The sequence below is a fragment of the Ixodes scapularis genome, unplaced genomic scaffold (genome assembly GCF_016920785.2).
Source record: "Ixodes scapularis isolate PalLabHiFi unplaced genomic scaffold, ASM1692078v2 PGA_scaffold7__128_contigs__length_106722199, whole genome shotgun sequence".
Taxonomy (NCBI): domain Eukaryota; kingdom Metazoa; phylum Arthropoda; class Arachnida; order Ixodida; family Ixodidae; genus Ixodes; species Ixodes scapularis.
In genome coordinates, this window is record NW_024609882.1 from 24,235,937 (window position 1) to 24,256,711 (window position 20,775).

Here is a 20,775-nt window from a genome sequence, read left to right on the forward strand (position 1 = left end):
CTGGTGGTGTTGGGGTGACAGCGATCCTCTGCCGCCTCTCCTCACTGTTTACATTAAACTTTTTAAGTATCTGGGGGACAATTGCCTCCCCAGCTCCGCCGCCACTGTACACGTCCACGTCCAGGCACGGGAGGACACATATTCGCACAAAGAAAGGCAGATGTCAGCATACGAAAGGGTATATGTCAACACGTGGAAGGATACACGTACACACACGGGAGGGCACACATTCACACATGCAACCATAGATGTCCACACGTCAGACCCACCTTGCTCCTTTGTCCGCTGCAGCACCTCACTCTCGGAAGGGAATGGGAAGCGCGTGGTCTCTACAGGTGCCCCCTGGGGCTGTTGCATGCTCTCAAAGTGGTGCTTCTTCTCGATGAACGTCAGGCACTCGGGATCGGTCACTGTGCCCTGCAGCTGGGGGGTGTACAGCACCTGCTTTTCTCAACAGTGTATGAAACCTCAATGCATCAGGTTCCCAGATGAAAACTTCCAAAAAGGAAACGAAGATATCAGCGTATACCAAAGCATAGAGAGATGACTTTAGACCAATATTCCAGTGATGTTTCTATGAATGCCTCTTTGTAGAACCCATTTCCTGCTACAATGCCCCACGGCAATGAAAGTTTTTATGTAAATATTAATGAAAAAACCATCCTCCCTCCCACGCCCACTTTTGCACCTTACCCCCTTTAAAGCTCTCCGAACAAAAGGAAGCCTGAAACACCTGACCCGGTTGCCATGTAATCTCTGCCGTTTGGTCGGGTATAATTACAAAATGCATCGCGGACAATTCAATAAATCAGAGGTCGAGCCAAACTAAATATTTCATACTGCCAAGTTTTAAGAAAATCCTGCACACTGCCCCTTTATAACATTGTTACAAACTTGGCTGAATAAATTAATTATCGCTATGAATCAGAACGATGCTATGTTACCGTAAAATACCGGGCAAGCGCCCACTCAAGATTTTGAGATAATCATGAAGAAATGGGGGATGGGCGCTTGTCCGGTCATCAATTCTACATATCAATGTACTGTGCATATTTTCTCAGATTTTACACATTTGGGAATGGGCGCTTAATGTGGTATGGGCGGATGCACGGTATTCTACGGTAGGTTTATGCAATTATAATATTTAAAGCTTCAAGCAATCAGACAATTCCAATACCCCCAACTAAATTTTTTTTTTTTTTTTTTTTACGACAAAGGTTTACAATTTCAGACTTGTAACGACATTGGTCACTGTGGTGATTTGAATCGCCAATTCAGTTGACACAACCCAATAAAAACGGCCATCGAATTTCCCTTTCATTCGGTGAAACAACTGCTAATGACACAAACAGAAAGAAGAGGTTATGCACATCCCATTACTGTTTGCAGAAATTTTTACAGTAGCACCTCGTTAATACATATTTTTTACGCCAATCTCGCAGCAAAACTAGAAATCAGCTATGCCGCTTTCTGGCATCTGAGATGTATGGTGCATCAGGCACATTTTGCTGTCAAAACCGCAAACTACACCAAATAAAAAAAAAATAAAAAAAATATCACGGCCTCATGTAATATAGGGAGAAAATAAAAAAGAATCATGTCTGAAACACGCTGCATCAAGCGCAGATCAATTTAGACGGAGTTTCTAATCATCCTCATAGAGAGTGACATCTCAGCAAATGCTATTTTGGTGAAAAAAGAAGTCGTTCCAGAAGTGAAATTGGGCACAAAATTAAATTAACTTGTTCACTTTGGTAGTTCAGGAGACTCTTTCAACAGGCCCAATGGGAAACAGACCCAGCAGCTTGCACTTAAGATCACCCAACAAAACTTGAGCCCCATAAGAAATGTCGACAAGTACCAGACGGCAACTGCCGGCAATTCTCCTTTAATCCTGACAAAGCCTGTATTCTCCTCCCTACACTCGAAATGCAGTTAGCGAAGGAATACCGAAAGGTCACCATGACCCAACCAAAAGTATAATGAAGCCCCAAACACATAACGGCCCAGTTGTCCCCTAACAGATCGCAGTCGAAGCCCTCGAAAGGACGAGGCGGAAAAACTATGCCTTCTCTCCGGCTGCGGCAGAAGGAGATGCGATGCGATAGCATCTAGGATCCTTTACCGGCTCGTCCACTGCTCAGCTCGGCGCCTTCCGTCTGCCTCAGCACAGTGCCGTTTTCGTGCCAATTCTTTCTCGATGTCCAACGGTCTTTTTCTCGGAGGCATTGTGAAAAATGGGGCACTGCACACTCCTACTACAGTGCAATCCACTTATAACGATAATAAGAAAACCCGAAAATTCAATCATTATAACCTCATTATCGTTGTATCTGGGCTAGAAACTGACTGTTTCTAGTATAGAAACTCTAGAAACTGATTGTTACAAGCAGTACATTGTTATATGCGGTATCGTCGTAAGTGGACTGCACTGTACGTGCTCATGCCACTTCTTCCAGATCACGCCACAGCTCCTGCTCTCTTTGTGCGCAGCTGGTTCATGCCGACATGGCCTGGGCTTGTTGAAACATGCGCTCTCTGCCTTCCCGGGTTTCAACCAATGAGCGGGCAGACCACTGAGTCGCTTACAAACGGATGCACACAGTCTCGTGGCAAGAAAAAGTTAAAACAGAGAGTAAAAGAGAAAGAAAGAGAGATTAAAAGAGAAAGACAAGGTGCCATACCTTTCGGGGCTTGGGAGGGGGTACGGGCTTAGGAGCGACGTTAGCTTTGGAGGGCCGCACCGCACGACGAGCACCGTCTTCCGACTCCGCTCCGACGCGGCAGTTTTCCAGCAGGGGGGAGGGGGGAGACGGAGGGGGAGGAAGAGGGTCCCAAGGAAAGGCAGAGGGCCGCTGCCCATTCTTCGTCAGCTGCACGCCACCGTGAGAGGGGGTGAGGGAAGGGGAGGGAGGGAGGAGGGTGGAGAACAAACAAACCGGGAAGACGTTCGTGTTTGCGTGCTCGGGTTGAAACACCGCCACAGTGAGAAAAAGAAAAAAGGTCCACACTAGAAAAGTAACCACATATAGGGAAGGGAGCAAAACTAGGAAGCCAGGCAGCTCGGAAACCACAGGAAAACAAAGAAAGCTTGCGCGTGCGCAAAGTGAGGCTGGGGTTGCGAAGGAGAGACCGTTAGCAAGGGCAGAGGGGACAAAAGCTCAGCGGTGAACGCCAGCAGACAGCAAGCAGTTTCGGAAATGCCGGTTGATTGCACAACGAGCGTTGCCACTGTCAGTGTAATGACTCTACACGCTGAGACGTTTTGAGCTTGGCGTTGCTGCCATGCACTATCCGGCTGGCAAACCGACAGTTTTTCCTTGACTTACACTTCCGGTCATCGGCTTTTACACACACAAAGATCACCTCATGCTGCGCATTGATTATGCAGCCTTTAATGACAGCCCAGATTAAAAGAAAAGGAAAACGAGCTATTAACCTTACTCCTCTAGGAGATAAAAGATGCCCAATAATGGCAACAACAACAAATTTCAACAATGTAGCATCAAGTTCTTTGACAATATTTATTTAACATTGTCAGTCCCTGAACCCTTACCCCCAAAAACAGTAGCCCATGTTTCAGTGATAGGAGACCAAGCCTCACAATCCGATGCAGTCGAGCTTCAACCTAACAAAAAAAAATGGTCGCCAAACTGCCTTTGGGGACTTTGCCAGGCAAAAACAAATGTATAAGTCATCTATAGCAGACCATGTAAAACATTAGAGGGTAAAAAAAAAATCTCTCAAGCTATTTATATTTTTAAGCAATGCATCTGGTCACAAAATCATAAAACCAAGTTTACATGGGTTGCTTTCTTTTTGTTCGGTTTACAGTTTGCCATTTGGAGCTTTGTGAGTTAGAACAGCAAAGTGCCAGATATGATTTAGCGCGAGGACTGCAATAGTTGCCTCACAAAACAACCAGTGAAACAAGAGACAAATTTTTCTTCGTTATGTTTGTCATCTCGACTATACCCCGTTTTCCCTCAAAACATACTGCAACGGACGTTATGATCCGAGCAAGTGAATCCATCGCTCCATGCATGCCCCGTGGGCCCGCGCTCTGCACGTGAGCCCGCCAAACCGGAAGGTCGTGCGACGCACTCTGAGCAATGGATTGGCTCCCGTTGCTCGTAGCGTCCGTTGCTGTACACCATACGGTGATAAGGGAGCACCACCCAAATATTACATTACAAACAAGCACGACTGTACTCAGCAAAATCAACCCCCATTACTATAATTTAGAAAAGAATGATGACCCCGACAAGTTTTTGGTCTGCGTGCACACCAAAGCAGGCAGGCTTGCCTTTTCCCAGACGAACATGCAGACGGTCCCCAACAACTTTGCACCACGTGTCACAAACACGAGGAAGTAAAGTGAAAAAGAAAAAAAAGAAAAAGAGAGAGAGAAAGAGAGAGTGAGCGCAACACCTAGAGAGAAGACGATACAAAACACGGCGAACAGGGGGAGGCACATCACCATGCACACGGGTCCGGACTAAAAACTCCCGGCAAGCGTCGGGCGCACTTACAGCTGCGTATTGCCTGGGCGTGTAGCTAGTAACATATACACTGTTACGATATTGGCCCGTGCAAAACTGGCCTACTCGATCCCGACGGATGACGGACAGATTCCCAACTTGAGCTCCGATTTCTGGGGGCAAAAACCCCGTTACGTACAAACAACTAGATTGGTTCCCGAGACCGAAAACTTGAAACACGTTCGCTCTGCATCGGGACGACGAACCTAACGAAAGAGCGCAATCGTCGGCGGACACGCCGCTCTAAATACACCTTGGTTACCGACACGAAACATCAACGGTTCTTTGTGCATCGGTTGTATTCCCGAGTCAAGGCACTGAAATTGCTTTTCCGCGGCCTCGCCGCGCAGCGCGCACGATCGAGAAAAGACGCGCGCGTGAGCAAACGTGTTGTGCGCGCAGATGCACCGGTCTTCCTTCGCGAGGCAGGTACGTAGCAGTTGGCTGCTATTTTTTTCTTTTTCGTCAGTTGGTCCTTCTTGCGGCGTCTGTCCGGCACACTGGTCCTTTCACAAAACCGCCCATGGCACTAGCTAACTTAAAAAAGGGGACGAGAAGCGAGGTGAACGATGGCGGAATAAAAGCAACCGCGATGGTGGTGCCATCACTGCATTCCAGAAAAAGGGGTTGACGTCAAAGAGAGGGGGGCAGGAGAAGGATGAAAAGAGGAGGAAGAGGTCGGGGGGGAAAAGGGGGCAGAAAGAAGAAACAAGACTTCCTCAAGAACTTCCCTCACCCCCACAAAGGGCGGCAACGCGGCATCGGCCGTTGTCTGCCCGACGACACAAGAGCAGCCGGTCGTAACGTCCCGAGGTCTACCGTCGACATCGCCATGAGCCTACGCTTTGACTTGGCAAGGAGAACAGTGCGGAACGAACGTCTACGCTGCCGCCGGGGGGTGAATGCGATGCACGTTGCTTTGCAAAACAGAAGAGAGAGCACCAGCCGCAAGACACGCAGGTAACAACGCAGAAAACCAAGGGACAACACGCCACAGGCAGCACTTCGGCAAGGCGGACGATTAGACGCCGGGACTATGTTTGCCGAGGCACAAGCATACCTTTGACAACTGCTCAGCATGAAAGCAAAAAAAAAAAAGAAAAAGGCCCGCAGCGTGTCTAACTAAGCGACAGGAGGGTTTTGGGCTACGCAAACTAATTAACTACAATTCACCACACACTAGTCAACAAGCATTTAATTTATAAGTATGCCTAAATTAAAGCATATTAGAAAAGCTCCTAGAACAACCACACTTGTACACTAATGGCTACATCTCCAACTTCAGAGTGGGAATAAGATATTAGAATGCATAAAAATGCTAACTTGTGGATATGTAAAAGGTTTCAGAAAGAAGTGGGCAATGCAAACACCAACAAAAATAAAATAAAGAGAGAAAAATTGTCATTAACTTACATGCATAATTTTATAAATGAACCTGTAATCTCGCAAATAACGATAGTGAAATAAATTTATAGCACACTGTGTGAGAGGCCTCAAGATTCGCTGTCACACCCCCCAAGAAGGTGACTGTACTCTTGTAAAACAAACTCCCAGCAAACTAACACCATTAAATATTAAACAAGTGCCAATTCAAAATCAGAAAATAAAAGTGAAAAAACAGTAACTACATCCATTACTTTTCTACGGCTCAAGGACTCTAACATCGGCTGGCTAGTTTTCTAGCGAAATGTGAGTTAAACAGCTGTATGTTTGTACAGTATAGTACTTTTATCATTGCTTGGTTCAAGAATGTAACCATGTGTCACGCAACAATGGAACCTCTCACAATAAGGTTGCTTTGGAAAAAAAATCTTCGTAACAATACCAACTTCCCTTCACAAGCACACTAAGCACCTGTGACCGTCTTACAAGCATGCTTCAACCTTGCTTCACAACGATCAGTTTTTACCACAGAGTCTGTTGTTACAGCAGAATCTTTACTTTGCATACCATTGACTGTTGAGAATTTGTCTTTGCCTGTCTACCCATATCCTTACATATACGTATCTTGATACGAGAACAATATGACATATCAGTCTTGACTATAGAGATTTTGCTGTGCAAGGCTTGCAGCTTGCCCTATACTCCATAAGTCCGACCGCAGCCGGCGCTACGATTCCACAAAGCCAATCATGCAGCGGCCAAAATGGCATCATCACAGCACTGTGTGGATTGTGCTTGATTTTTCAACATCTGTATTATCTACTTTTTTTTTTTAATTTTTTCCTTTCCATTTTTTATCTGTTAATAATTATTTCAGCTCAGTTTATTATGCCTCAAAGGCACTTCAAATGAAGTGCATTACATGAGGGGGATTCTAGTAAAACACAACCGCTTGCCTGTTAACGTTCACACTCTTGCGACCGAGTAAGACTGAGAGAGACCAGACCGGTTTTTAAGCCTCTTGCGACGCCTTAGGACCGGATGCGCTGCAGCGGAGCTGCTTCTAAGACATCGCAGGAGGCTTAAAAACCGGTCTGGTCTCTCTCGGTCTTACTCGGTCGCAAGAGTGTGAACGGGCCTTAATAGTGAGTCACTTGTACCACCCCTTATGGACCATAAAGCTCGATCATGAGCGTGACCTGCGTTTCGGTTTTGGCTCTTGTTTAGCACGCTTTCCTGCAGATGGCAAAAAGACCCCTGTTGCTCCATTTACCTTGGGTTGTTTGCTCGTTTGTTTTGCAGTTTGACGGAGAGGAGAGGCTCTATTTATCCCAAGAAATAAAAAAGCGGTCGCTCGTAAGCGTCTGCGCTAAAAAAATGTGGCTTTGACGCGGAGGTGTGCTTTAGCCCACAAAGGGATAGAAAACCTTCTTTTTTAAAGAGATCAATGCTCGGGCATATGAGACCATGAATCCTTCAGCTTTTCCGTTTTTGTTTTTTTTTGGGAATCGGAAGACAGTTTGATGGACAGTGACAGGAGTGACGAAAACGATTCGAATCATGCAAGCATTCCCTCAACTTCGGCGTCTGCACGTCAGTGAAACTCAGACCTTTAGTCCCGATTTAGAGCAATATGCCACACCTGGAAGTCGAAAAAATGTTTTTGTCTTCTTTTACCGCAAATCGCCCGTTCGAAATAAAATTTTGCAGTACGCTTCTCGCAGAAAAAAATGAGTAGGCAAGGGGTCAAAAAGTGAGAGTTGGCGAATAATACTTCGGTTAATTATGAACAAAAAATATGCATTAAAAGTAAATTCCAATATTTAATGGCTAGGGAAAGTGGGTAATTTTGCAATTCATTGGTTCCCGCAAATAGGGGATTAACTTTTAGGTTGTGGTATATGTATGAGGTATATGATGGAGGCCAACGGTAATGGTCTCTAAAAGAAGAGGAATGGCAGATTTCGTGAAAAATGACAAGACGTGCCAGTTTAGCTCTTTCTTTCAATGGGCAGAAACCTAGATTTGATTTTAGTGAAGTTACGCTCAATGCCCGCGAGTAGTCGCGAGATATAAATCAAAATGCTTCGTTTGGATCTGCTTCAAGTCTGTTAATTAGACGTGCTCGATGAACCCACCAAGGCACTTTTTTTTTTCTTTTTATCTAGTTGATTTATTTATTTTACCTCATATATTTATGTATTTTATTTGTAGCTATTATATTCATTTATAATTTTTATTTATTTTCTTCTAGTTCTAATCTTGTTTACTTATTTTTGATTAATTTTTGTATTACCATTCTATTTCATCATTAGCATTCAAAACCTGCCACCCTTACCGATACGCTCGCACTTAATCAAAACAATTCACCCTTGAGACCAGGTGCGCTAGTAGCTCGGTGGCTACAGTATACGACTGCCACTGCACCGACCTGGGTTCGAGCCCCACCGGGGCTCGAACTGTGTACATAACCTTTACACGTGACCTTGACGTGCGCGACGCCCTGACGCTTCTTCTTATAGAAAACAACCCGTAAGGCGCGTTGCGTTAAAAGCGCAGAACGCGGTGAATTTTCTGCACGCAACCAGTTCAGTCGGCGACGGCAGACGCACGAGAGCGACGAGCGCAGTGACAACGCACTTTTGACGCTGCTCGACTGGCTCCCGAGTCGTAGCGCCGGCTGCGATCGGACATTGATTGAAAAGGCGTACATATCGCAATCCTCTCTTCGCATACCTTTGATTGTTCAGTGTCTACGTGCACGTCCATACTTCGCTCACCCCCAGGCAGATAGTGCAGTGGAAGCCAAGTGCCCGTTGTACCGGTCGTGCTTTGCTGCGTGATCGCGCTCCCGTGTGGTCGCGCGTCGGAGATTGGGGTTGCGTGACGAAAGGGAGGTGTTTGATTCGTCTCACGAGCACGTGGCTTCCTCTGCACTCTCGGCTTAGGGGTGAATGGAGCACGGCTACTGAATTCTTTGCATACATCCTTACGCCCAAACGGAAGAAGATTACCGGTCGCCTCACCGTGGCCGCTGCCGACGATGGCGGGTGGCTCACGGACTTCTTGGTCATGATGACCGTGGTGGTCTTCTGCTCTGCTGCCGGCAGGGTTGCGGAGGCTGGCGGAGTGGTCGCGGGCGGCGCGGCCGCGGCCAGCGCGGGACTCACGAGTTGCTCGGCCGCCCGCACCACCTCCATGACGCGCTGCTCCACCGACTTGCAGTCACTCGGCAGAGCTACCGTCTTTCCCTGCAGGGGGGTGCCGTCGGACATCTCTATAGTCGTGACAGGTTGAGAGCAAAGTGGAAGCTCCTCCCACCTCTTCCAACAATAGCAGGGTGAACACTGGGGCAGTGAAGAGGAGGCGACCTCCTCTCCAGCGTTCGCTCTGCTAAAGTGGGAAGAGGTGGGAGGAGCTTCTTCCCTGTCATCGACTATAGTTATTCGTAACCCGAGGAACGCCCAAAGCCCAAAACCTAGACGACGACGACAGAGTCGCTAATCTTATTCATTTGATTTAAATTGACAATGTCATCAGTCAGTTATAAGGTAGGCGAGGGAAGGGCAAACAATGCCACATGTTTTATAAAGCATGCACACGTGAACAGGAGATGATAAACAAAAATATCAACATAAATAATGTGCTGTCGATACAACTACGCTAAACAATACATAGAGCCCCCCCCCCTCTCCGATACGTGCGGCCTAAAACAAGAAAAATTTTAAACAGCCTAAGGTATCAGATGTTTTATGAGCGATGCGACGACGGCAGGAGTTGATGGAGGTGTTCCATCCAGATAGAAAGAAGTATGTATTCAAAAAATCTTATTTTTTTTATTTTTTTTATTAATGGTCCGTCACATTCGCTGTGCTTAGGTCTGCCGGCACTGTACTGCACAATGTACAAGTGGAACAATACCGTTAACCATGTTAGGAAGAAATTTAAAGTGCCCGACAAGCTAGTAAGTCCTTATACTGGAATGTGAGGTAATTGTTGCTATTGAAGTGTGGCTTTTGAGCTACTCACACATTCCCATCTGGAAATATAAAAGTGATATGCCAAAACCAGAGCCAGCGAGAGATAGAACGAGATACAAAACTGCTTTTTTGTCGAAATGGGTAAAAAGTCTACGCATGCGACTGCACAACGTCCATATTTCCGTTTTGTCGGAAAAGGGTGGAGTCAACGTCAAGGCCAAGTGACAAAGTGTGAAGAAGCTATCTCAAAGAACAAGCAGTGAGAGAGGAAGAAAGAGCGGAAAGAGGTGCACATGCTTGAAACAGAAGCCTAGATTAATCTGTGAAGTGTTCGTGAAAGTGTTTCACTGCTCGTAAGAAAACACCCACCAACCACACAAGTTGTGAAAAATCAAGAGCAACAGCCACAAATCTTCACGTTAAACCAAACACTGACCTTAGTGACACTGGGACCTCCCAACGATTGTTTCAAATACCTTTTGAAGTCTGGGAAAGTTCCGACAAGGATTGAACTTAGCAGGACAGCTTCCCAGAGGCCTCGGTGTCAGTGGCAGTGTGGACAAATGACGGGCCCACTCACAATCCTCGTCCTTCAAACTCCACGTAATGCGTGCTGGTTCCGTAACAACCTATGCCCATGTGACAAGGTACCCTCTGCAATCAGCCCGCGCTCCTTCACACACGACGTAAGGTCATAGGCAGACCTACCGACTCCCGGCCTCTCTCAACGGTGCCTCCAACCCCTGTGCCAACCGGTCGGGCAAACGACGCTCAACGGCGCGCAAAACAAAAACGAAAGCGCAAGACCCGGTGCAGCATCCGGCACGCGACCAAGGAAGGGGCCTGCGAAGGTACGTACGTCGACAGACAGGGTGGCCAGCGCCTTCCCAGAGTGCTGTGACGAGCTCGAGGCAAGACTGTGCAAGCTGTGCGAATCGGCGTCCCTCTCCTTCTTCATTTTCTCCTGAAGCGAGGAGGCACCATCAGCCCGTGCAGGGGTGGCGTGCTGCGGCTTTCGAACCCTCCCTCGTGCAGTGCAGCTCAGCAGCGGCACAGTGAAAAAAATGTGTCTCTCTCTCTTTTACAAGCGCACGCCGTACCATACTCTGTTTCACGTTAAGTCCAACCGCAGTCAATGGAGCCAATCAAGCAGTGCCAAAAGTTTAGCGTCACGCCGCTCGTCGTCTCTCTGCGTCTGCTATCGCGGGTTAAACCAGTAGCGCAAGGTGAATGCGCCGTGATCTTGCTTTTTTTTTTCTCTGTACGTGACTGGTTTAGTCGGCGATGCTAAGCACTACCCGATTGGCTTTGTCGAATCGTGGTGTTGGCTGCGGTGTGAAACTTAGTGTGAAACCGAGTACACCAGCTCAACCCCAGTTGGTCCAACCATGTACAACCTCTACATAGTAAAGGCTTATATATAGCAAAAAAATATATATATATATAGTGAACCAAAGTTGTGGTACAATTACAAAACCGATACACTATAGTGAAGATACTGAGGCAATTAACTTTTTCCTACAAAAAGACTGACTTTACTTTAGAGAGGTTCTACATTAGTATGCCAACTACCAATGAAACACTTTCCTGTCTTAATGTACATGCCCTTGAGAACGTGCTAATTATCAGCAAAAAGTATTAGAGTTCACGGCAAATGTAGATATCCTAATCGAAAGAAAATGGGAAACGAATGACCCTTGGGGGTTCTCCAGAATCAACGTCCTCGGCAACTGATGATAAGGGTAATTTTTGTGCAACCTGAACTTGCAGAAGGGATATGGCTTGTCCTAGTGGCAAGCACGTACCCGGTAAATCTCATCCGACAATTTCATTATTTTTTGGTACAGCCTTCAATACCCTTACGAGATATCATACTGCCCCAGGATATGTGGCGCAATGCAGAGATGTATCGGCTGATCTTTACGTGCCACATTACCTTTAAAACGCTAAGTGAGATAATCTACACCAAACTTTTTTTAGAGCATTAGGCTCCGACTTTCTTTTAGCAGTTATCTACCTTTTTATAACTACCTGCCAGTATGAATCCTAACAAAAAAGTTGATCTTGGTTATTAATAAACACATCACGGTTCCCCCAAAAAATTGTACGTTGTTTTTCAAGCAATGTGCGTACACACTGGGCATGCATGTGATGCAAGCAAATGAACCAAGAAAACAAAAACAGAAAGCAACAACCAAAACACGCGCATGAGCGAATAAAAAAGCAGGGTGCAAAACTCACAATAATATCCCGATCCTCTTTCTCCCACTGCGCAGTTTCCTTGAGTGCAGTCTGTTCCTGGCATTTGCAGGTGACGGCAACCAAACGAAAGCAAAACGGAGACCGAAAACGAAAGGAAGAAAAAGGAGCAAAACAAGGCACTTGTCTTGCACCATCCCTCTATGGACACAATAAGAAGTTGTGTTCAGCGTGCGAGCCACAATATGTAAGGCCCCAAATCCAGACAAAATTCTGCAACATGAAGCAGAAGCACGAGAAGCCTCCTCTGTTTGTCGCCGTCGGCAACCACCACAACCATGTTTTCCCAAATTTTATTAAAGAAACAGGTGCGCACATCAATACCAGAATAACTGCCGTTCTCCTAAAATGGCCTAGGTATCTGCATGCACGCAGACAACAAGCCTTTTTAGCATGCAGAAATACGCATGTGCCTGTCATCTATGTCGCAGCATTTGACGAAGGTCACTTACTCCCGTCCCTAAACCTTCCATAGGCCGTCATGAAACCAAACTTTCTTTTCCCGAGACACTAAAGCAACATTGCTCTCGCATGCAAAAGTCACAGGATCGTCAAAAAGTTAACAATCGTAACAACAGGAGACGACACCCCCTTCCAATGACTAGCCCATGAACTTTCACACCAGGGGAGGTTTGCCAATGGATGCAAGCACCTTTCCAGGAGGTTAAAACAGCAACAAGGGGGAGTTAAAGGTCACGTGACCGGCCTTGTGGGGAGAACGTATGTAGCGCTTTAGCCGATTCCACTTGGCAGAGTTAAGCCCTGCCCCGTCATTCTCTTTCGTTCTCGCTCAACACAACCTTTCCCACAAATGACTTGACATGCTGCTGCTAAAATGCATGAGTGCAGTTTCACTTCCATTTCAAGCCTCGTCACTATCTTTCTGCGCAGAAAATTAGACTTGAATATTGCAAACGACGCACTAAACTACTTTCTGCGAGTCTATTTATGGTCATAGCTCCATCTATGGGCTCTAAGCATGCTAAAAAAAAACATATTTCTTTATTAAAATAGGTATCAAGGAGTAGCTACTTCGGAACTATTGCACACACCAGGGGGCGCCGTCGAACAAAGAGAGGGGTTTCTCCTCGTCTGATTGTGCCCTTTCGCGTCTGCAATAGTTTCGAGGTAATCTATCTTAGATACCGATTCTACAGTGAAGCTATTTATGGCTAGGGTTCCGTAGACTTTTCGTTTGCAGTGACTAAAAACATTACGCTCGCACCGCCGCATGCACACGCCCTCCCCGTATAAAACATTAAAAGTAAATAACCAAAATAAAGCGTTAACGAACGCACGTGTAAGATGCCACTTGTTTTAGGCTTTTGCTTTAGAACAGTCACTGCTGCAGACGCCGGAACGTGCAGCACATGGAACACCGTTTCCGGCATTCTCCTTGATGCTTGGGTAATTTAGCAATAGGCATCACTTTCAAGATCAGTAGACTCTCAGGTAGATAATAAAGCTTTCTCCAAGATTTGTCGCTGTGCGACCTGCGTCGGCCATGTCTATGCTCGCACCACCCTCTTTTTGTCGTCATTCCAAATGCTTGCATGCCTAGTTTCCCATCCTTCTGCTCTTTCGGGGTGGCGGTTCCGTCACGCGTGTCTAGTTTCCACCGGCTCCTTGGGGAGGGTCTGTGTCGTGTGCTAAACAGCTTCGCTGGTCATCCACCTTCATAGAGTGAAGTGGTTCATGATTTTTTCATAGAGAAGGTGGTCACACATGATGGTAATGTTTGGCTTTTTAGAATGCTCATAGACCAAGTATTGAGTTATGACCATAAACAGACTGCTGCACAAAGTGGTCTAGTGCCCCTTTGAGTTTCGCGAAAACCTAATTTTCATGAATTTTGTGATTGGAAATATAGACATGTGTCTGCTCAGTTCCATGGATGCCTCCATGTTTGTTTATGCTGATGCCATGACAAAGTAGGGGGCTGCACTTTTGCAAGACTCAGTTTTTTTAGAAACCTTCGCACATATCATAGTGCAAGAACGTCAGAAATGCATAGTCTTGGTGCTCCAAGAACACTGATGCCAAAAAAGCAGTAAAAAGCAAAAATCTTGTTTTATGTGCAGCCCCTTTCTTCACAAAAGCTTCTGTTCGAGATTATCATTCCTTATTTTTATCGCTGGGGGCTCGGATTTCGGACGCTGGACTATAGAGTGAAAAATTGGTCTTGCGAATATGTCACCACATGATAACATAGCCTATCACTCTAAATCGCAAAACGGTGTTGCCACAAAATATTGCAGATACCCACACTTTCCAAATTTTGCGAGATATTGGATCCACAAAGTGAGTCGTTTACAGTAATCGAAGCGAGGACAGACTTACCGCAGCCATTTGCCTAGAGCGCTAGGTAATTTAACTTTCTTGTCCCCAAAAAGTGGGTCACGTAACCTTGAAATCCCTCTTGCGGCTATTTTAACCGTTGGGGGAGACACCTGCATTCACTAGTAAACCGGCCCAGAAGCCACCGAGCAAACCGGGCCAGGAGCCAGCGGCAAACCGGCCAAGGAGCGATGACAGCAAATAGATTGACCAACCTCTCTCAGAGCAAGAGTGACCTCGTCTTCGTGGTCAATCGAAGACACCGAGGCAGCCGCTTTGAGCGACGTCCCTTGGGGCGACTCATTGGGCGAACTTGAAGCATTGTAACCGTCGCAAAGCACAAGGTGGATTGTGTCACCTGCGGTGCGCAGGATGTTCACGGCCTCCTGGTGAGTGGTGCCCAGTAGCGACCGCCCGTTCACCTGCGTGTCCGTCCGGAACCCGTGCTTCGGTGAGGCATCTTGTGGTGGTTCGCAGCATTTTACAGCAATATGGGTTATAGGAAACCTCCCAGCTGCATCTGCAGTGTCAGCGTTGTTACAGTGCCTGGAAACGCATGCGAGATGAAAAACTCCATCTCGCATGTGCCCGCGCACGAACCGGGCAGAGCGCATGCACTTTGCTCTTGACTGGCGGCAGCGTCTTCCATCTTTTCTATGGTTGGCAGGAGACGCCGTCACACATTCCTCACCGTGGAACTCTATTTGCGTGTACTACCAGATGTAAAGCAACTCGCTGTTCGCAATCAGACCCATGTCCGTTGCACCCCGTGCAACTGTTGTGGAAAGCGCTTTCATTATGCGACTAAAGGCGGAAGTTTAAGACGGGGACGTCGATTTGCGTGTCCAGTATGTTCCCTTTCCTACGTACTTCAGTGAGCACAAGGCTGCGTTCTGTGTGCGTGAATGAGTAAATAAAGAGTGAATGTGCATAGGAGTTGGTGTTACAATGTGCGATAACAGCTATCTCTGTCACTTCTTTGCAACTGTACAGCGTGGAACGAGGCTAAAACCTCCAGTACTAAAAAAAAAAAAAAAAGAGGAGGGCCCAAGCACGGACAGAAAAGGCGCTTGTCCGTCGTGCATGTCCATGTTATCCCTGCTTTTCGTGCGCCGTTTTATTGATGAGAAAGGGCTTACTGAGAAATGTCTCCCTCCACTGCCCTAGTAGAGAAGAGAAAATATTGAAACCAGCCCCATCCGCCTTTTCTCTGTGGTAGTAACAGCCTTCAGCAGCAAGTAAAAAAAAAAGTTAGCCTTGTAAATCAATGTAACTACAAACCCGTCCCTCCTCGTTTTGCCGTAGGCAAATCATTTCATGATGTAACCAATCTTCTATTGCCGAAGCTAATTGAATCAATAAAAAAGAATGAAAAGAAAAAAGAAAAAGAAGGCACCTCAACAATCCGCATGCCTGGCCTCAGCCTACCATCTCGCGATGCAGCACCGCTGGAATTGATCTGCAGGAGAAAAAAAATGAACAAAATTGCACAAAGAAAAGGACTGTGACAGGCAGAACAACAACTTGCAAGTCTGAAGGATATGCCTGTGCTAGGGGCAAAATAAGAGCAGCGTACCTTAGAGATGAAGATGCTTTCGTCGGAGGGATCACTGGGATTTCCTGAGTGTCCCTGGATGCCCCCCTTGATGTTCATGCCGAGCTTTTCACCCGGCTCACGCTGGATTACCAGTTCCTGCGACAACCAACGCTCGTTTGGAGCACAACCTGTCTTCTTTCCAGTCTTTTGTTTGTTCGTGCAGCAACATTTTGGGAACCAAACTACTAGCAGAGTTACTCTCGAAAACATGGGCAAGCGACATCGGTGCACATTCTCAAATCAAATGCAGCACGACAGCGAAAAGCTCTCTAGAAGTCGTCGGAAAGTGACCAGATGATGAGCACAAATCTGCCAATTTGTGTTAGGGGTCTCCGCTCAAGTATGCAATAAACTGATTTGACTGACTTGAGCTCACCAGTGTAGCAGAAACTGATGCTATAATGCATGCAATGCGTCAATGTTTGCGGTAATGGCTGGTGATGAATTAATGCCATGTACTAAAGGACAAGATTTCAGATCCTCTAAGTATAGACAGCTCCGATCACATCTCGACTTGCAATGCCGGACACCATCCGAACAACTTGCAAACCAAAGTCTAACACCAAACAACAGAGCAAACAAGAGAGGCTCAGCATGCAACAACCGTGAACAAAAATTATCTGGTTAAGAACGTCAGGTCATAAGCACAGTGAGTAAAGTAGAATTGTAGCCGACATGATGCAGTATCCAAAGCAAGAGACTGGACTTTTTCAAAACAAAATTAGGACTAAATAAAACAAAAATATAGTGGCAAACAAATAGTATTGCCATCTTTCTTGCAGCTTTAACAGAAATGCAAAATTTCAGCTCTTGTGAGCCATACCATTGCAAAGTGTTTAAATCAAAGCAAAAAAAAAAAAATGAATAAAGACTATAGAATCGCTGCCTATTAGACATGCAGCGTACAAATGCTAAAAATCTAACTATGGCATGGATGTGATGCAGCCTGACCAACAGAGGTTGTTCTCGACCTACCTTTTTTATCACGGGACTAAGGGATATACCCAGGGTTAAAAAGGCAAACAGCGCGCAGAAAACGGGGACTAGAGGAAGTGCAGACAGGACAAGCGCTGACTCTCAACTGAAATTTAATCACAAGGAAACAAAACAAAGAAAACAGCAACTCCGCCCACGTCACATGACACATTCACCACGTGTCCAAAAAAAACATCTCTTTGCTACTCAGGCCCAGTGACGTTTGGCTTACGCAGTTCGCGCCTGCTTTGATGATTGCATGCGCCTCTAAAATTTCTCTATTCACTCTTTCCCTACCTTTGCCAATGATACTAGTCTTACTGAAGATAGGTTTGCACCCACAACTATGACAATGCAATGGCAAATGCCCCCCTACAGCTCCAACCACAGATCGCAACGACAAGTCATGCTCCCGCAATCTGTGATTAACACATCTGCCCGTCTGCCCGACGTATGCTTTCCCGCACGTTAGTGGAATCGTGTAAACAACTCCCACCTTGCAAATAACATATTGATGCTCATGCTTCACCGAGCAGGCGGGGCCTTTGTCCTTCTTATCGGCAACTCTCGCGCATAATTGCGACAGCTTACACGGAGCGGAAAACACCAATGGCACATCGTACCTCGAGGCAACTTTTTTCAAGTTGTGTGAAATTTTATGGAGATACGGTATAACGAGCGGTCTCTTATTTGGCCTTTCAGACCGGGGACGGGGTTCTCCCTTGAGTTTCTTCAACAAACCCTCCGCAACGCTCAATCAATAAATAAGAGACCGCTCGTTATACCGTATCTCCATAAAATTTCACACAACTTGAAAAAAGTTGCCTCGAGGTACGATGTGCCATTGGTGTTTTCCGCTCCGTGTAAGCTGTCGCAATTATGCGCGAGAGTTGCCGATAAGAAGGACAAAGGCCCCGCCTGCTCGGTGAAGCATGAGCATCAATATGTTATTTGCAAGGTGGGAGTTGTTTACACGATTCCACTAACGTGCGGGAAAGCATACGTCGGGCAGACGGGCAGATGTGTTAATCACAGATTGCGGGAGCATGACTTGTCGTTGCGATCTGTGGTTGGAGCTGTAGGGGGGCATTTGCCATTGCATTGTCATAGTTGTGGGTGCAAACCTATCTTCAGTAAGACTAGTATCATTGGCAAAGGTAGGGAAAGAGTGAATACTAGAGAAATTTTAGAGGCGCATGCAATCATCAAAGCAGGCGCGAACTGCGTAAGCCAAACGTCACTGGGCCTGAGTAGCAAAGAGATGTTTTTTTTGGACACGTGGTGAATGTGTCATGTGACGTGGGCGGAGTTGCTGTTTTCTTTGTTTTGTTTCCTTGTGATTAAATTTCAGTTGAGAGTCAGCGCTTGTCCTGTCTGCACTTCCTCTAGTCCCCGTTTTCTGCGCGCTGTTTGCCTTTTCGTCAGTATGAACCAACTAACCCACATCGCCACCCTTATCCAGGGTTAAACTATGGTGCAATGGTATGGTCGTGTCTAATCCTTAGGTGCACTATGTTGCGATGACATTACTGTGCATATAGAACCAAGCAGCATACCCATTCATAAGCAAATACTATCACATGTAAGACAGCAAGCAGTACCGATTCTACTCAAAAAAGCACTGAATACGAGCGAAATATTCCCGTGGGCTTTAGAGACTTCTGCAGCTGGTTGTTCTACATTCCAAGACTATCTGTGAAAAATATAAAGTGAGATATTCGGAGTTAATTTTTTTGTTAGAAATTAAAATCTTTTCAAAGTTTTCTCTCGTGCTACTTTAGAGTTTGGAAGGTTTCTGCATTCCTACTTTACAAAGTTACCAATTTGTTTTGAGGCATTTTAAAATATGGAATAGTTTGTGCAAGTAAACAATACACTAAGATAACACCTGCACATCTGTTAAACTTCCAATTAATATTTTTCTGGTACGACCCCAAGTTTCCACACATACTCCGCAACGAGCACTGATCAGGGATTGTTCCAGACTTTTTCCTGTGAACATGGGTGTCACAAAGCTGCTCAAAGTTTTCCCAGCTCCCAGGAGACGTTTCTACCGATTCAAGTATGATCCCCTTCCCGAGTTAACTAGCCTGAAAGTTAGAAAGTTCCAGGAAAATATTTTTTATTAGTACTGCCGAAATCACATGCACCCAAGCTTGTAAAGTCAAGGGAACTCCTGCCTAAGGTAGCTGCTGACTGGTCAAGATAGTCAAACTTTGTATAACACACAAAAGATAAAGGTCGCAAGCTCAGACAGAGTGAAAGCAGAAAAATATTCACTGGAACATTTTCATCAAACGGTTCAGGATGAATCTGAGTGCACCCTTCCTGCCTCCTTGGTAGATATCTCAAAGTCAAGCAAGAAAAAAGCAAGCGTTTCAAGCTGTCCTTTTTATTAAGTGCAGGAGTGCTAACCAATGCCAACAAAGACTGATCTGCCCAGCACCTCAAAGATGTTCGCATGTTTCAAAGGAACCTTGAAGCCCATAGGCATAGGAGGCACAAAGTAGGCACGAAACCCATGACAAACAAAAAAAGCGTATGGCAAATTGCCAGGCAATTGTGTTCCATACGAGAAATGTCCTAGCACCGCACACGTTTACATCATCGTTTAGCAGTACGTCTAGCCTGTTCATCCAGATGCCTATGTTCGCGGTGCTGTTCATCAGATAATTTAATGTGTGGCATGTCTACACTTGAAATGAAAAACCTGGTGACCTTCCAGAACCTTCTAATCCACTCCTCCTTTCCCGCCTTGCCTCCCCGCCTACCTTTCCTCCTCTCTCCACACCTGGCCACATGACCTCCCCAAACCCCAATGGTCGAGCACCTCACTCCTCCTCCCCCACCCGTCAACCAATCCGCGTCACGCCTCACGGCCACGGTTTTATTCAGGCTTCTCTCTCGGGCTTTATGAAATGCAGAACACCTAGCCAAAGAATGTTTCCCAATAAAGACACAAACGAAAGACTTATGTGGAGGAAACAAAAGTGCTTGGAATACTCCTATTACCATAAAATACCGGGCAAGTGCCCACTGAAAATTTGGAGATAATCCCGGAACAATGGGGGATGGGCACTTGTCCAGTCATCAATTTTATGTATAAATGTACTGTGGCATATTTTCTCAGATCTTAAAAATTTGGGAATGGGCGCTTAGTGTGAAATGGGCGGATGCGCGGTATTCTACGGTAGGTGCAATCACTACTGTACACTCTTCGAACCAAGAAAGTGACGACGTCGCATGATTCAAAGCAGGTGTTGTGCGAAAGAAAGCTAAACAAATAACATATACTAAACAAAAGGGAAAATCAAAATGATAAAGGCCAGTTCACCCAAAAGCAGAATAAAAAAGACGCCGAGTCTCACGTTACAAATAAAGCGACTTCACGGTGATTCAAGAAGCTCAATGGCTTCTCGAAACAAGCTTAACACCCCAAATCAGAAGGTTTCATTCCCTTTAACGTTCTCTCTCGTCTCATTTGCGTGAAATGGCCTTTAAAAGCGACGTCCGACACGACAACAGCAGAAAGCAGATAGCAAGCAAAACGAACGGGCAGCAGGCGCAAGCAAGGCGTCAACACAGCTACAGGTTGGAAAGGCACCCGCGATAGCAGACGGGTACTTACAGTCACGGAAACTGCCTCAGCCTTTTAGCGCATCGGCAGCAAAAAAAAACAACAAAAGAAAAACATAAGAAGAGT

At 46.0% G+C, this 20,775-nt stretch overlaps 1 protein-coding gene across 1 annotated transcript in view; it reads right to left on the minus strand.

Moving 5' to 3' along the window:
* LOC8031834 (protein lap4) overlaps positions 1–20,775 on the minus strand; it is a 105,858-nt gene that overhangs the window by 12,054 nt on the left and 73,029 nt on the right. The window contains exons 28-35 of the mRNA XM_029969528.4: positions 16,077–16,193; positions 15,897–15,959; positions 14,716–14,922; positions 12,146–12,202; positions 10,764–10,868; positions 8,951–9,175; positions 2,685–2,873; positions 270–423 (exon numbers count right to left, since the gene is read on the minus strand). Coding sequence (XP_029825388.2) covers positions 270–423; positions 2,685–2,873; positions 8,951–9,175; positions 10,764–10,868; positions 12,146–12,202; positions 14,716–14,922; positions 15,897–15,959; positions 16,077–16,193 — 1,117 coding nt within the window. The remainder of the gene's footprint in view (positions 1–269; positions 424–2,684; positions 2,874–8,950; positions 9,176–10,763; positions 10,869–12,145; positions 12,203–14,715; positions 14,923–15,896; positions 15,960–16,076; positions 16,194–20,775) is intronic.